The sequence below is a fragment of the Cryptomeria japonica genome, chromosome 10 (genome assembly GCF_030272615.1).
Source record: "Cryptomeria japonica chromosome 10, Sugi_1.0, whole genome shotgun sequence".
Lineage (NCBI taxonomy): Eukaryota > Viridiplantae > Streptophyta > Pinopsida > Cupressales > Cupressaceae > Cryptomeria > Cryptomeria japonica.
The window spans coordinates 151,640,306-151,658,423 of NC_081414.1; the positions used below are offsets into that span (position 1 = coordinate 151,640,306).

At 33.6% G+C, this 18,118-nt stretch overlaps 1 protein-coding gene across 3 annotated transcripts in view; it reads right to left on the minus strand.

Moving 5' to 3' along the window:
- LOC131048000 (uncharacterized) overlaps positions 1-18,118 on the minus strand; it is a 114,249-nt gene that overhangs the window by 67,813 nt on the left and 28,318 nt on the right. For 2 of the 3 annotated variants that reach the window (XM_057981824.2, XM_057981823.2), the window contains exons 2-4: positions 14,866-15,283; positions 12,185-12,341; positions 3,452-3,496 (exon numbers count right to left, since the gene is read on the minus strand). In XM_057981824.2, coding sequence (XP_057837807.2) covers positions 3,452-3,496; positions 12,185-12,341; positions 14,866-15,283 — 620 coding nt within the window. Of the gene's footprint in view, positions 1-3,451; positions 3,497-12,184; positions 12,342-14,865; positions 15,294-18,118 lie in introns of all 3 variants that reach the window. The other variant, XM_057981825.2, reaches the window with a different exon arrangement.

The following is an 18,118-nucleotide window of genomic DNA, read 5'->3' on the forward strand; positions in this document are numbered from 1 at the left end:
ATTCACTACTTATTTCAGTCTTAGAGAGTGTGACAGTCTAGAGGGCACTTCTAAATTTCTAATTCTACACCTTGGAAGCGTAGATTGCAAATGCTATTGTACGAAGTTGATTGACTTTTTGTGGAAGCTAAGACTACACCTCCTAACAATCTTGTTCAATTGACTGAGCATAACAAAAAGTTGGCTAAGGCAAAGAAAATCATCCTAGTTTTGGTGAAAGACCATTTGGTCCCTCACAACGTAGAGAAGACACTATCATGAATACTTCCTGGAAGATGCCGCCAAAGAACAATCTTAGTGCCACATACAAGAATGATACAAACATGATGGTTGTTACCTTATGAAGATCATTAAACATTGGATCAACTTGTTGCTACAATGGCAAAGGTCAATGATGATGAGTTGCTGTCCATAGCACTAAATGAATTCTTATCTTGGGATCCATTTGTTCAATCTATTTTCTGCTGTGGGATGCTTACCACTTTTGAGAAGCTTTGGGATGATATTATCCAATATGAGAACCTACCTTTAGTTTCACTTCAAAGTAGCTTCTATTTGATGAGATCATTTTGTCTTTTTAAGGTTTATTTATTAAAGGATGCATTGAAACAAGTTTTAAGCGCTTAAAAATCTTTGAATTTCTTGGGTTTTTCAATTTGCCAGGTTTTTGCGGAGTCTGGGCGCCGAGTCCGAGTCCGAGTCAAAAATCAGCTTGTTGAGTCCATGCCAAGTCCGAGTCTTGTAACTATGCTATAAATAGCTATGTTCTCTAAGAACCAAAGAGAAAAAACCCAAAAAAACCCAAAAAGATAAGTGACATACAAGCAATTACTATAAATAGTAGTGTTCTCTGAGGACCAAAGAGAACAAACCCAAAAAAACACCAAAAAGATTGATGTCATGCAAGCACTTACTATAAATAACAATGTTCTCTAAGGACTAAAGAGAAAAAACCTTGAAAAACCTAGAAAGATCTATGCTTGACAAGCACCAACTATAAATAGCAATGTTGTTGAAGCCCACTGAAACTAAGAACTGAGCTCATAAACATCGCAACTCTCCCAAAGCATCTGGAAACCTATGGAAAACATTGAAAACTGGCCAATGCTCACAGAACAAGATGGTGTAAAAATGTGGACATCGCAACATGGGTACCTAACATGGCTTCATTGTTGAGGCCCATCTTCATCATCTTTTCGCCCATTTAAGTCACACTTAAAATGTGGTGTTGGTGTAGGTTTTCATTTTCCTAGTGTGATATTTATTTTCTCTTAGTCCTCTGGTTTTTCCTATATTTTTATTAAGCTTGCTTAGATGAATAAAGTGATTTTAATTAATTAATAACTAGGACATGATGTTGAGGTGCCCCTTCCTTGAAGGGTTGAGCATTTGCTATTTTTTGACTATTGGTGGTCACACCCTATTGGTTGGATTTGCCACCTCCATCCTCTCCCTAGTTATATATAAACACACTACCTAGCTTATATTTGGCATCCATTTTATTCTATTCTAGACTTGAGATACTCTTGCATTGTTGTAAGCAGTCATTCTTCTGCAGCTTTTCTTTGAGCTCCTAATGCAATTTTGTCATCTTGACATTTGCGCATATCTTAGAATAATGAGTCTATAATTGCTTTATTTCATTTACAATTTTATAGCTGATCTCTCTCATAGAAAGATCTTGGTTATGCATCTGTTTCAGATTTCTGACAGGTGTGTTCTTAGTAAATGGTATGAGCCTATAGAAAGGATCTATTTTCTTATTAAAATTGCCTTCAATATATTGGCACATGCCAATACAAACCAAATACTATTTAAATTATTTGTAGCTTAGTGTGTTGGGTGCTTGCAGAAGATGAGCTCTAAAAATGTTTGTCTTCAAGCTCGCGAATGCATGAGATATGAAAGAGGTGCATTTGAAAGTTGAAACCAGATACAAGTGCATGAGGAGAGTTCTCTGAACGTATCAATGAAGCCAGAGCATTAGTATGTGTATAATCTTTGGTGGACACCTCAACCAAAAAAAGTTCAATATTTTTAGAGTTGATCTTTGGTGTGCACCAATACAAACAAGCCTTGAGTTACATTTTCACTGTCTAGTGTTCAGGTATGTTCATTCAAACATTTTCCAAACTATGTTTAGGTGTGTGTCAAGGAATAGAGATGCACTTATACAAAGGAAACAATTTTCAGAGAAGTGAGGAAATGTATAAGTGCACACCTATCGAAAGGATTCAAAATTTCAAGGTATATTTTCAAGGTTTTCCAAATCATCCAAGTTACCTAGAGATGCCTATCCAAAAGTATATTGTTATCCCACGCTAAAAAAAACATGAGCATTTTTTAGCTATAATAATTTTCAGAGAGATCATATTTTGGGATTTGTTGTTTATAGCCCATGTTATTTTTAGCAGTCTATTTTAACATGAGCCTATGTTATTTTTAGTGTGTACTACTTATAACCTAGAGTCAACTATTTTAAGATCTCTTGTCATGCAAGAGACATGAACATGAAATCATAGCATGTGATAAATTGAATCTACAACTTGCTGGAGGTCACATGGTTTTAATTTTAGTATTAGAGGATAAGATTTTGTTATAAAAATTATATTTCATTCAATTGATTATTCCTAAAATACAAGTAGCAATCAGCTTTTTATTTACTCTAATACATTACTTTTTTAAACAATATAAATTTGTGTATTTTTGCACTTAGAGAGAATAATGGTAATTTTCATCCTTGCATATTGCTAGAATTGCTATTTAGTGTGATTGTTAATCCAAAATTCAATTATTCATTCAATAACATTTATTATACCTATCTTGCTCATAAATGTTTATTGAAATGCTTCGTTATATGTGCTATGGGTTAAATTGCTTAGGCGAATTTACAAGTTTTGTATTGCAGGCGAACTTGAAGGCGCACTTGATTTAACTATAGTGTTCATGTTTATATTTTAGCCTATTCAACTCTATGTTTACTTCACCTAATCAATCTGTGTTTGTAATTTTACAATGTAAGCTATATGTTTACTTCGCCTAATCAATCTTTGTTTTTAACTTAACAATGTAAGTGTGTATATATTCTGATTCAATGAGTGGTTCTATGGATATTTGTTCCATTTTGTGTCACACTAAAATATTGGAAAACTATATTATGTTGTTCCATGTGTATAGAATTACGTCTCATTTCCTTTCCACCAAATTCTAATGATTGCTATTCAGCAAAAACAAGAATCTAGATATATGATACATGGAAATCATGTATAAATTATGTAGTCTAAATTTTACAACCGCTTGTGCCTTTACAATGCATTATGTGCAAACCATTTACTTGCATGAACAAATGACTACGAATATCATGCAGCATAGAATCATTGAGAAAAATACATAAATAAATGATCTTTCTCAGTGAAATAAAAAAACATTATTCAAAGGAAAAGTGCATTACCCATTTTCTAGAATTTTCCAAAAGTTTATAGCCCCATCAAGAGCACTGCAACAAGAAAATTAAAAACAGAAAATTATGATATTGATTAAGAATTTGAATCATTTCAATCATCCACTTTAGGAAGATGTGAAAAAAAAAAAACCTGCTATAATAGAATTGATTCTTGGATGACAAGCTTGTGTGCTGAAATTTTCATATTACAATCGAACATTAAAACCAATCCCCAAGTTTGCAATAGAAATACAAACTTAGTTGTTTATTATATATCTAAACATATATGTTTACAATACCTGCTACTTTTTTCATTGCATGCCTTCTTAGGCAGACTCATAATGGCTAATATGGTTTATATGCATACATGCTTATAACAACATAAAGTACTATTAATCGCGAACCCTACAAACAATATCAATCAAATGAAACTTTCATTGTTCATTGCAGCCAAACCATCCTTTCAAACTTCCTTCTTACAAGTTGGAAATCTCACACCCTCAAACATCTACAAGCACAGTTTACATTTAAAAGCAAAACAAGAAAATAATTGATTTAAGGGCTCTTTCTTTAATTCCTCTTCTCAAGTTCTTCTAAAATGATAATTCCTTGGTTTTTCAACATATAACACCATTAGTCAATAAACCTTATTATAGACCAAATGAATGGGTTCTCCTAGACATAAGACCAAGTTCTACAACTTAACCACAGGGACTCAAATGCAATGGCTGTCTCTATCTTATGACTTGCACGTAATCAGATCATGATATGACAGAGAGATATTTGGACAAGCATTTGATGTTATGCCCTCAATGACAATGCCCTTCACATTGCTAAAATTACAGAAAAGAAACATTAAAAATTTAAAACCAATCACCAAATGTTCGTAATAGAAATAAAAACTTATTTGTTCATTGTATTCCTAGACATATATTTTTACAATAACTGCTACGTTTTTTATTGCATGCCCTTTTAGGCACACTCATAATGGCCAATATGATTTCTATTCATATCAATCAAATGAAACTTCCGTTATCTACTACAGCCAAACTGTCTTTTCAAACTTCCTACTTACTATAAGGAAACCACACCCTCAAACATGTATAAGCACAGAGCACAGTTTTCATTTCAAAGCAAAACAAGAAATACTAAATTGAAGGGCTACTTCATTACTTCTCATTCTCAAGTACTACTAAAATGATGATGAATTCCTTGATTTTCAAAAACATAACACCATAAATCAGTAAACCATATTATAGTCCAAATGAGAGGGTTCTTGTAGACATGAGGCCATGTTTTTCAACTTGACCACAGGAACTCAAATGCAATGGCCATCTCTGTATTATGGCTTACATGTAATCAGATCATGATATGACAGAGAGGGATTTGGACAAGTGTTTGATATTATGACCTTGACATTGCTAATTTATGGCAAAGAAATCCTCCCTTATGTCGCTCCAATATTCCCTAAACTAATTAAAACAATCCTTATTACCATTTTGATCCTTCCATTCTAATTCAGATGATCATTTAAAATTATGCTCTTTGTGGCTGTAATGTTTAATACCGTGTGTTGGTGCTCCAAACCTCATCGTGCAATTCTAGAGGAGATGCACTAAAGACTAACCATAAGGAACAAATCAAGCTAGGCAATCAGGTGGAATTCATACAGCTTAGCCATACCCTATGCATAAAGATATCCAAATCACACATCACTAAATATCCCTTGTACTGGCTTACCAATCTATTAGACCATGGATCTCCAAACATTAGATTAATAGTGAGTCACAATATAACACAAAATGCAAAACCAAATTGGTTTTAAATATGATGTCATTTACAATTTCTTACTTCATGTGCAAACCCAAAACATGCATTAAGCTTTCTAAGCATTTGGCAAAGCCAACTCTCTACAGATTGGGCTCAATTGGCATGATTAGGCTTATGTACACTCGTAAGATCATCACTTATAATAAATTAACAAAATAACATATGAAAGATTATGACCAATTGACCACTTTTGTCTGGTGCCTACTCCAATGGGAAACGAAGTCAAGAACCCAAAATAGGGTAAAGATTTATATGCAAAGCCTAAAAAATAAACTAGAATCTAATTCTTGAATCCAATCTTTCTACTGCAAATCAAAATAAAATTCAATGAATTGAAAATACATCAATTGAATTAAAAAAAAAAGATTTCTTCTAAACCCTAGATGATCTATAGTATCTCTTATGTACTAGGTTACCAGTTCGGCCACTTGAACCTACAAGTTTGGGTCCGATCTAACCTAGATATGGATCCAGGTTTGATTCAACAGGGGATCCAACCAAGGTTCTACAAAAGCTCTATGGGTTCATCCAAAATAAACCCGAGTGAACCCGTCCCAAATTCTGCCTCCTCCACTCCTACTGTGACAAATCCATCATATTTTTGTGATTTTTTCTGTTTTTCTGATTTGACATTTAATTCATCATTCATCCTTGTTGTCTTTAGACTTATTTGCAGCTAACAATATGAGATGTCTTCTGATGGAATGTCTTATTTGCAGCTAACAGAAAACATAGGCCTCCTCACGAGGATTGACACTGTTTTATTAAATGCAACAAATAGGCATTAAACCAATCAGTTCACTTTTGCCAGCATGTTTCAGCCTGTGCCAACATAAGAGCCTTAAATGATGTTATCAAACCATAATGGAAAATATTTTTTAAATCAGATATTGTAGTTGGAAATCCTTGGTAGATATGTATGCAAAATGTGAAAGCATGCACAAGGCACATGAACCGTTTGACAAAATACGCAGAAAAATTTAGTATTATGGAATCAATGATTGCAAGATACACATAAAATGGTGTTCTTGATGAAGCTTCAAGACTTTTAATAAATGCAGCAGCTGCAGTTACATTCAGAAAACACAATTCTTTGCATTATTGAAAATTATGAAAAACGAATTTGCTGTGACAGTCTGTGTGGTTTTGAAAACCTTCATTTGGGCTTGGTGATGGGAGCTTTGTCCCTCAACCCTAGCCTATGCCATGACAAGGAACGCACCAAGGAGGCTGCCCCCAGAACCCCACCACACTCCTTTAATACATTTTGGACTAGTATTTTGCATAAAAATTGCATTTTTTATGTCCTTCAATTTTGAGACAAGCCTGATTATGGGAACTATGGTATGGATGTCCATCAAAGCAAAGTTGATAGTGGATTTTTATCAAATGCTATAACTCGTGAATGCCTTGATAGATATCTATGCCAGTGTGGAAGCATACAAGAGCACATGAATTATATGACAAAATGCCTCTTGGAATGCCATGCTTCCAAGATAAACACAAAAAGAATTTATTGAAAAGTCCTTGAAACATTTAAGCAAATGCAATTGCAGATGTAAAGCCAATTTTGCAAATTTATTATTATCAATCGTAATAATTATTAATATTAACTTACTAATTATTATTAAACTATAATATTATATACTAACTTTATTAATATTGAATAAAGCTTATAAATTTTCTTGTACATTAAGACACTTAGATACCTCTAATATTTCTAATTTTAGGCTGCAAATATGTAAATATTTATGATTTTTATATGTTTTTGTATGGGTGAACCCAAAACGAGCCCAAGGCTAAAATCTTTTTGACCAAACCCCCAAACCCAAACCCAAACTAGTAACAGGAGCAGTAACTTAGCCTATGTATGTTTGGAGAAACATTTTGTACATCCAACATTCAAGCATTCCATCACACCTTGACCTAGAGACTAATCATAAACCTACAAGAAGTCAGCAAATGTGACCCCAACAGCATTATAAAATACATGCCCCCAAAACTATTGCACTAACTATGATGAATCTGCCCCCGATAAGTGGTATTTTCCTGGAAATCCTTCACCAAACTTCATACAAATATTTTCAACACCCTTTTCCAAAGTTACATGGATACAGATACGGATACAAATACGGATATGGTATCAGATACGGAAACGGCCATTTTTTAAAACCCCCAATATAGATACGGCTGGATACGACATTCATAAAAAACACATACACATATTTAACACAATTTTCTGTGTTATTAGAGGAGATTTTTCATTACTTCAAAAGCAATATAGACACTTAATTGCTACATAAATAGTTATAAGTTGTTTTAACAATTTACAATATGCAAAAATAGTAGAGTTGCATAAGGAGATAGCCCAAAAAAATGGGTTGTTGAAATAGAAAAACATTTCATTTGTCTTTCTCATTTGGTGTAGGTTTTGTTTATACCAATTTTTTTTTACAAACTGTATGAATGAAGTTTTTTTAAATTAAATTTAAGAAGATTTATGTGAAATTTTGAAAAAATCAAATACAATAGTATTTGGCTCGATTGGAAATCAAGGTTTTTTAGGCATGCGCGGGTATGGTATCTGACGTGTATTTGGGTTGTATTGGATACGGGGATACGCACACCCAGGGAGAGACACAGGACTTTCCGGCTACTCTGCCCTTTTCTAGCTGTGGATTATTTTATTGGATCACCCAAGAGCACACTGAAGTTACCTTGTACAGTAACTCAGCTAAAAGATCCTTTCTCGATGAGGCAAACTTCATTTATATCAAATATCTCAGCCCCAAATTAAATTTTTTGAATGGATGACACCTATTCACTTCCCCACCATTGCACATGATATACCAAGGAGAGAATAAATTTGGTACCCACAAGCCTTTCTGTTTATCTCAGGATAACAGATATTGTCTCTATATTGTTTGTGAAAGGGCCTCTTGCAACATATTAAATCATGATGGAGAGTTGATTCCAGAAGAAGAAGTTCTTGCTGATTTACAGATGAGGATTCATAATGAATGGAGGAGCGAACAATTCTTGGCCGCTTCAATTCAAATGTTGATGAAACACCAAGTCTTTTTGCATGAAATCCAGTCCATCCTGGATAAAAACAACTCTGCGCTCCTCCAGTGTCATGACACTATTGTGAAGACCATGGTTGTTGCCAAGAACACCCATGAACCGAATCCTGAGGAACTACAAATGAGCATCCAAAAGTTTAAAGGATTTGTGTCTCCACTTGCTGCAACTTAAGTGTTTTTCAACACTTAGTTGTATTTTCTCACTTTTGTAATCTTTAGTTGTATTTTTGTTTTGACAAGTTACATGTAAAAGTATTTTTTGTAAAAAGCAAGTTGACACATTACTTGCACTTTAGTAATTACATGTAAGGCAACTACAAGTTGTGTCCAATTAGGACTGTAGTTGGAATAAGTCTTAGTTAGTTATTGAATAAGTCTTGGTGGTTGAGAGAATCTCTCAAGTTAGTTAGGATCCTCCCACCTTTTTCTCAAGGCTCCTCTTCTATAAATACTTGAGGGGTCTATTGCAATCTTTATCTTTTTGGCAAGCAAGCAAAAACTCTGTCAAATTTGCAGCAAAGAAGTCTTTGAGCTTTTATGTGTAAATTGAAAGATTGAAAGGAATAGAAGAAAATTACTCAAGCTTTGAGTCTTTGTGCTACATTCTTGAGTTAGTGTTCCATATTTCCTTCTTTGCAAGTGTTTCTTTGAGAGCTTAATCGAATTTGATTTGCAGTCTTTGAGCTGCAAGTATTGAAGATTAATTTAGTTAAAGTAGAAGTTTTATTGGAAAAAGTTGTAAGCCTTTGTTCTTACACTTGTTCTTAAACAGAATTCAGAAGTAGATTGTGTGGGAAATAGTTGTGAATCTTTGAGCTTACACTACTTCTCATTGTTTTAAAGAAGAAAAGAATAAGGTATTTCAGTCTTTGAGCTGTCATAACTTGTTGTTTATAGCATTAGTGTAGAAAAGGGTAGATAGGACTTCATATAATCAAGTCTTTGAGCTTGATATTGTCGTCTCGTCTCGAAGTAAGTGACGGAAGTCTTTGCACTTTCAGGAAACTTCATTTCCTTTCTCTCATTTCATTTGAAAGTGGTTACTGTTGTTTATATCAAATCGCTATCCTTTTTTGTGAAGAGAAAAGGATATTGTCTTTCTTGAAAGAAGAAGAAAGATTGTTGTCCCATCCTATTTTATTTTCAAAGTTGTAGTTAGATAGGGGGAGCCTTCCCTTAATTAGGAGAGTTTTACTCACGTGTTGTGGTTGAAACCACAATTTTGTATATTTCCCCAAGTGTACAAAATTTTCAACCAACAAATATCACTCCAAAATGAATGCCAACCCTCACAATCTGCTCCAAAGGTTGTGTTGAAGGTATGCAAGAAAGTGTAGGTCCAAAGAAGCAAGTGTAACCTCCTCAAAACCCTATACGCCCATCAAAAGAGTGTATGGCCAGCAAGGGAGAAGATACAACTAGCAAAATAGAAAACATACCCTTCTCAATCTTCTCCAAATTTGTTCATTTAAATCTGATATTCAATAAACTCTGCAAATCTGAAAATGTAGCTTCCAATATGCCCAAATGTGACCTCTTAATGAAATCACAAGATTATTCTCAAGATTGTATCTCTCAACAACGTGGAGAACATTGCCTACAAGAGTTTTCGTCCTCACAAATCAAAGAGAAGAGGCAATCTCCCCAAATCAGAAGCAATATCAAAAATCGATACTCAACATATCCTCAAATGAGAGCCCCAAACATTATTTTATATTTGTTTGGCTTTTTGGTTGCTTTTTCACTATTTTTTCTTAAAAGTTTTTTTCAATTTTTTTCATTAGTTTTTCAAAAAAGCACTTTTTGGTTTTTTCGCTATTTTTCAAAAAAACACTTTTTGCTTTTATTTCATAAAAGCCACTTCCCTTTTTAATCTCTCAATGTAGCAATTAATAATAAAGGCCCATCCATTAAAATAAATCACTTTAAATTTAAATATTGGCCTCTATAGTCCCTTCATTAAATAAATTCAAATAAAGATAAAGTTAAATCTTTAATTTAACTTTATTAACTTGTAACTTACCATTATTTAATTTAAAGACGTTGGACTATATGAAAAGTAGCGTGATCATCAAAACTAAACCCACTGACAATACAAAAAACAACAAGCATGCCAACTGACTCTATCAGTGCCCATGACTGATTTACTAAAAAAAGTGTGGGAGAATTAACCCAAAAAGTCTCCAAAAAAGAGTGTTACACTCATCCAACTATCTGAATACAAAATCACAGCTGATACTAAATCCAAGATTCCCTAACCCTAATCATTAGCCCACGAGAATCAACTGAATAGGCTAACGACTCCACCATGTTGAATTGGCTTAGGAAGGGGACAATACAGATAATGAGTATACCTTACTTTTGAGGTATGGTTAGTTGGATGTGTTAGCCACTAGTTGTGGTTGCTATTCCAACTATTGGTTATTTATTGGCAGCTACTCAAACCGATTTGTTACCATTGGATTTGGTTTTCATGTTTGGATATCAAGTTAAGGCAAGATTTGGTGATTCTTCTATGTGATGGTTAGTGTGTCATCACCTTTGGATAGGATCTTATCTTTCATGCATCAACATGATAGAAGTTGAGAGTGTTCTTGTTTATTGTTGTTGTGGGCATCCCGATGGAACACATGGATGTTTTGATCTTACATGTTGTTTATAGAGATTTTTCACTTGATGATTGAGTTTGCTTTGATCCCTTAAGCAATGTATACAAGTAAGAGAATGTTGGGAAAGCTATGTTGTACACCTTGCAAATAATGATGCTAATAATGTAAAAATAAATATTTAATTGTGGTACATTTAGAGATACGAGTATCATATGGGTTAGGCATTCTTGTAGACAGTTGTATGATGTATGGTCATTGGAAAAAATATTTACTATGGGTGTCACACTAAGAAAATATTTGACTCATTTTTAAACCCGTGTTATATAAGTGTGTTTGTATGTAATTCATATTATATTATATTTGTTTATTATATGATGTCGTGGTATTGTAGCTTAATTCCAATTTTTAGGCTGCAAATATGCATGTATTTATGATTTTTATATATTTTTTGTACAAACAATCCCAAAATGAACCCAAACCGTCATTCCAATAAACCTAAACCCAAATTGATAACTTAGGTTCACAATCACCAATTTGAGACCACCTGTTAACCAGCAATTGGTTGTTCAACCCTCAAATCACCCATGGTGGCTAGTCTTATGTAATGAACAATTAATAGTCAAATGCCACTAAATGTTGTCAATTATAACTACAGATATAGAGTACAACCATAAAATTCTAGTTTGAATTAGTTGCAAGGAAAGTTGGTCATTTCTTTGTCAAACCTGCTATCAAGCTCTGGATAGACCCAATGATCACTAACTTAAAAGATTAGCAAAAATCTTAGTGTGGTTCACACAAACTTATCTTCAAATTCACAACAATGTAATTCAACTTACAAACAAACCTTCAAATTTACAAATGTAAGTCAACTCACAAACTTTCAATTTCACTCTAGATTGTGACTCAATGAAGTTTGAATGTTTGGCCTTTATTATAGTACCTTTAATGACCAATTCAGCAATGAATTGCAGTCAATAACTACCATTGCCTAATTCAAGCTCATATTTTTCACCACCAAAATACAAAATTTGGGTAAAGAGTAATTTTTAATATCTAAAGCAAGTTAAAGATATATATTGTAGAAAAAAAACATAACAGAGTCATGAGTACCCATCACACGAAAAGGAAAACATAACATGAGAGGGGACATATCTAAGAATATTAGTGAGATCTAGAAATCTTTAATGCAGTTTACTCATAGGCTACAAGAATTCCACCTGGTTGCACAAAGATGACCAATGGAAGGATTTATCACAAGGCTTCTTATCTTTCGCTTGTGTTGACTAGAAACATAGTTTGGGTGAAAAAATTGCATGGTAGATGCAGATTTACTACTGCAAACTTCTGAAATCAAATCAACGCACTCTCTATCATCTGCACAATCAAAGAACAATTATTGCAGATTAAAACAAAAACTCCAACAAAATTGACTTGTAATCTCTTTCAGTTGCCTTATTATAGATTTAATAAATATATCAAACAAGCTTCCATACTCATTGTGAATCGAAACACTTTCATACATACACTAACCAAGCATTTATTATCAGAAAAGAAATGTCAAAAACGTTAAAACAATAAGAAGAGGGTTTTAAAAGGATATAAAAAGAGCTTATCAAAATTTTCTTGTCACAATAATTGATTAGGAAAGAAAAATTACAAGAGCTATTGCAAGTAAAATACAAAAAATTGTCTATGATCATGAAATCCAGATGTCTACGAACAAATATTCCAATCACTATAAGTAATAGAGCACTAGTAAACAAAAACTAGCAGCAAATCTGGCATGTCATTATAGAGAGAACAAATACTGAGGATAAATACCTACATTAGCTAGAGGATTCTAGGAGCAATAACCGAACAATTAATTGCATCTTCACTAGAATTGTTTGTTGGTCAATTGCAACTAAACTTGATGAAAATAACTAAATTGTGGCTTAACCAAGTTCTACTTGCATAAACAAGAGTGTGAATGAGGAAACCGGCTTCTTAGGTGTTATAATATAGGTTAATCAATGACATGTGTTTCCTGTCAAAAAAATTCTATGCTTTGATGAAGAAAAATGAGGACATATTTGTCCTTATGCTTTTGGAAAGTTTCTAACATTTGTCTGGTCATTTGCAAAAGAAAAGTCAACAAAACTTGACGTGATGACCTTAAGCTTTGATTATATACTGAGATATCCCTAAATTATACATTTAGATTTCAGGATTATCTTACATTGGAAACAAAAAGGTCCAAATTCCAATAACATGAATCTTAACCAAATGCTGCAAAGGTAGATTTTTAGGACTGGATCCAGCATATCAAATAATCAGACTACTAATTTCTACCTTCAACTTCAGCTCCTCATTTCACATATGTTCTTTAAAGATTGATAACTTCTAATAGACAATCTGAACCATAGTTTGAAGACTCTGCGAGTACTCTGCAAGACTTGCCAAACTCCTGAGTCTCTAAGCTGGTCGAGCCAAGCCAACCAGACTCCCATGACGGGTCTGGTTGAGTCTTGGAGAGTACTCAGACGAGTCCTACTCCAAGACTGCTGAGTCCTAAGCTCAGACTCTTCTAGCGCATGAACAAAACAGACAGTGTGACTAAAATTTCAAATTTTGAGAGTTTGAGGACCATATGACATGTAACATCTGATTTATGACGAATTAATAGTCAAATTAGACTTTTATGTTCTCTAAATGCATTGATTTCTTTTTTTTTTGTGTAATTATGAGGCTTTTTTTTGTTGAGTCTGTGCCGAGTTTTTTCTGTGTCTCAAGTCTAATCTGTAATTAATTAGCTGAAGGAAGTCAAATCATTTATGGAGGAGGCTTAAAGGTTGGTGTAAGCTTTATGTGCAATACATTTGTTGGCCACTACATTTCTAAGGACTTCCGTACACTTTGGTGGGCCTATATTGTTGACATGTCATTTTGGAGGAAGCTGGGACCAGGTCAAACTTAGCCGCGGCCTTAAAAAGGCACAATTTGCTCTATCACTGCCTACAAGAAGGAATCGCAGCAGCTAAATTTTCTACTGTACAGTTTTTAAGTGTAAGGAGTTCTAAAGAATTTTCTATTGAATATATATTGCAACAAATTTGGTGAGTAATATCATTTTTTGGAGGGAGAATGACCCTGCAGTGCAAAGGTCAGTTGCAAGCCATGTTGATACAGCAACCACAGTTCGAATCCCTGCAGGCCTGTGTTTGAGCCCTGTGGATGCAGTTTGGAGTAGAGTGGAGAGATAAGGATGAAGGAGAGATATGGAGTAAAGGATGGCAAAAAGGAGAATTAAGGGTGTTAATGCCAAACAACTCTGAGGATGAGGTCCCTCAAAAATGTGGCCTCACTGGGTCATAGCTCCAGTCAAAAGCGTTACGGCTTTGGCCCCTTACCAATCAAAAAAAAAATATCATTTTTTGGAGAATGGGATCCAATACTATGATTGTTATTCTTAATGTTCCTGAAGCAAAACAAAATCCAGAACGAGCTCCATGAAAATTGTTTGACGAAATGCCTACAAACTATAACTTGTGAAATTGCAATATTTTGGTTAAACATTTTGGAACATATGTTACAGGAAACGACTATAAAGAACATATATTTCACAAAATATTCTTGAACAGTAAGAATAGAAAGACATAAGATGTACACAAAATGCACTCAAAAAGGTTTTTAACTATGATATCTGTATGTAACACAATATCAAAATACTCTATATTTCCATAGAAGCTAAAACAGCATATCAACAGGAAAGAAGAAGGTTTTCTTTTACCCAAGCGCTGTGTAAAATGGGAAAGCAAACCCATTTGCTTCATATCACAGACGGATATAGTGGCACTTCACTTACAGAAATATTTCAAGAAATATCCAGCTAAAGTCCAACATTGAAAATAGAGAATACCTGACTTCCGCTTTGGTATCTCCTCTTCTGAATCTTCATTGTCTGAAATATTCACAAGTTCAATCGTGGGTGCAGATATATATCTACTTGACTTAGATTTAATTCCAGAGGATTCAAATTGTCTGTCACTTGAAATAAGTTTTATTACACCTGGTGTTGATCTTATCTTGGTAACGCCTGTAGACCTGATTGATTCTTCTTTTTCTATTGCTGTTGGGACAACTAGCTTAGGCTTAGACTGCCATTCTTTTCCATAGCTATCCTGTTCATATCGAGGGCTTTTCGAATTGCCCTCCATTTTAACTTTAGATTTGTCACCGTCAATAACTAATGCATCCTGGATTGTTGCTTGACGTTTATGTTGTATCTGAAATAGAATAACTTCCGCATCAGATAACCTCTTTTGAGCCTCCTGCAGCTGCAACATCCTTGCAAATAGGAAAACAAGTAAAAAAACTAAATTTATAATTCTATATGCAAATTCATCAAGTTTAAAAGACAATTAACTACCCCTGGAGGGATGTTTTACATTTCCTACATCATGAGGATCTAGTAAATTTTCATGATTGTTGAAGATAAAAACGATTAGCAAAACAAAATATTGTTTGCATCCAACACTAATGACAAAAACCATACTGCACCAAGAATGCATCAAACTATCTCTACCGTGCTGAAGGAATAAAAAGGAGAATCCAATACACTTCTACTTCTTTGTAGAGTAGCATACAGCTCAAACTATTTATTACATTACAGAGTTGGAATATAATCGATAATCCTGACCTATAGGTTGTTGAAACCATAGTAGCAAAAATCGTTTAGGGAAAAAATCGGCAAACCAAAAGTATAAGATTTTTTGAAAAAATCGGAAAAATATCGGGAAAAAATCTAATTAAAAAAAAAACTAGCTTGCCGGGTCGGGTTCAGGCAACGGTTCGGGTTCAAAGAACCAGTATGCGGTATGGCAAAATTTTGAAAAGGGGTTTGCGTTCGTTAGTACAAAAATAATTAAAACATATATATATATATATACACTATTATTTATTATATATATATAATATACTATATAATAATATAATATACTATAATATAATATAATATAAAAGATATTATATTATATTAAGTTTCATACAATAAATTAAAAATATCTTATAAATCATGATTCCCGATAAAAAAATAACAGCTTCTATCCCTCAAATATATTAAGCTTTAGTAGAGTTGTGTTGGAACGATAGTGAAGGATTTCCCACACTTAAGGCTCAGTCGTCGAACAAAAGGCTCAGGCTCCAGATTGAGGAATGCCCCGGGCGTAAAAAGTCAGGAAAATTATCTCATCGAATTTCATTAAAAAGCCAAAATGGGATCTCAAAATTTCATGCAACCCCGAGCTTTCCCGAAATGTCTGAACTTGCAACCTCATGCACCATGTTGGACTCACAGTGTTATTTTTAAATATATTTTAATTAAAAACCCTAAGCACTACTCCGTACGAATATTTGGGCGAAATACAGCGAATATTTTAGGTCTTCTTTTTCAGTCCGCCGAATTTTGAACATCATAGGCAAAATTAGGTGAACCCAATAACCTAGGGCTGCGGCATGTCAGCAGCAGGAGGCCAAAACTTTAGATAAATTTTGCCAAACAAAGTCACCGAACCGAACTTGAACCGTATACAAACCACGAACTCGAACCGTATACGAACCACGAACCAGAACCGTATTTGGGCAATACGGGGGCCTATATAGCCGAACCTAGTAACTTAGAAAAAAACATAAAAAATTGTAGAAAAAGAGACAAAAAATATTTTTTTAAATAACTTCAGGGCATTTCCATAGCATAGAGATACAAAGAGAAAATAAAATAGAGTTTAACCTGTGAATTGTAGAAAATAATTTTTTGTTGTTTATATTCATATTACTGATTACATAGGCAAACAATCAGTTAACTTTTTAAGAGGGCAGTCACCAAATAAACCAAGTAGTTTTTTAAGTCAGATCAAATATTAACTAAGTCTATGAAGTAACTGGGACCAAAAGTTAACAGACAAATGGTAAAAGTGAAAGCCATTTTGAAGTGATCCAAGAATTTCATTGTGATTGAGGCAAGGAGTTTTGTAAGGTTAATTCAATATTTTAGAAAGCTTATCAAATCATATTCCACAATTGCAATGCTTTATATCATAGTAACAAAAATCATTTGGGGAACAAATCGGCAAACCAAAAGTATAAGATTTTTTGAAAAGATGGGAAAGAAATTGGATTTAAAATAATCGTAAAAATTTGTAGAAAAATAGACACAAACTACCATTTTTTTAAAACTTAAAGGGCATTTCCATAGCATAGAGATATAAAGAGTAGATAAAATAGAGTTTAACCCATGAATTGTAGAAAATAGATTTTGTTGTTTATATTCATCTTGTTGATTACATAGAAAAAATTTTCATTTCACCTTTTAAAAGGGCAGTCACTAATACACCAAATAGTTGTCCAAGTCTGAGCTCAAATATTAGCTAAGTCTATGAAGTAGCTAAGATCAAAATTTATCAGACTGAGATCCAACTATTGTTAGGAATTTAATAAAAGTGGAACCCATTTTGAAGTGATCCAAGACATTGTGATTGAGGCAAGGAGTTTTCTAGGGGTATTAGCTAAGTCTATGAAGTAGTTGTTTATCAGACAAAGATCCAACTATTGTTAGGAATTTAGTAAAAGTGGAAGCCATTTTGAAGTGATCCAAGACTTTCATTGTGATTGAGACAAGGAGTTTAACCCATGAATTGTAGAAAATAGATTTTTGTTGTTTATATTCATATTGCTGATTACATAGGCAAATATTCATTTAACTTTTTAAAAGGGCAGTCACCAAATACACCAAATAGTTGTCTAAGTCTGAGATCAAAGATTAGCTAATTCTATGAAGTAGCTGAGATCAAATTTATCAGACAGAGATCCAACAATCGTTAGGAATTTAGTAAAAGTGGAAGCCATTTTGAAGTGATTCAAGACTTTCATTGTGATTGAGGCAAGGAGTTTTCTAGGGGTAGTTCAATATTTGAGAAAGCTTATCAAATCATATTCCTAGTTGCAATGCTTTATATTCCCTGGTGGCAATTGGTAAGTCTTTTATATGGGGTAGAATTCAACAAAAGGCATTTGTTTAGCTGAAGTAAAAGATTAGCAAGCCACTAGTTTAGGTAGAGATAAATTTTAATGATTGTGTGGTGGAGGCTCTTTTATTACAACCATGTAAGCTTGTT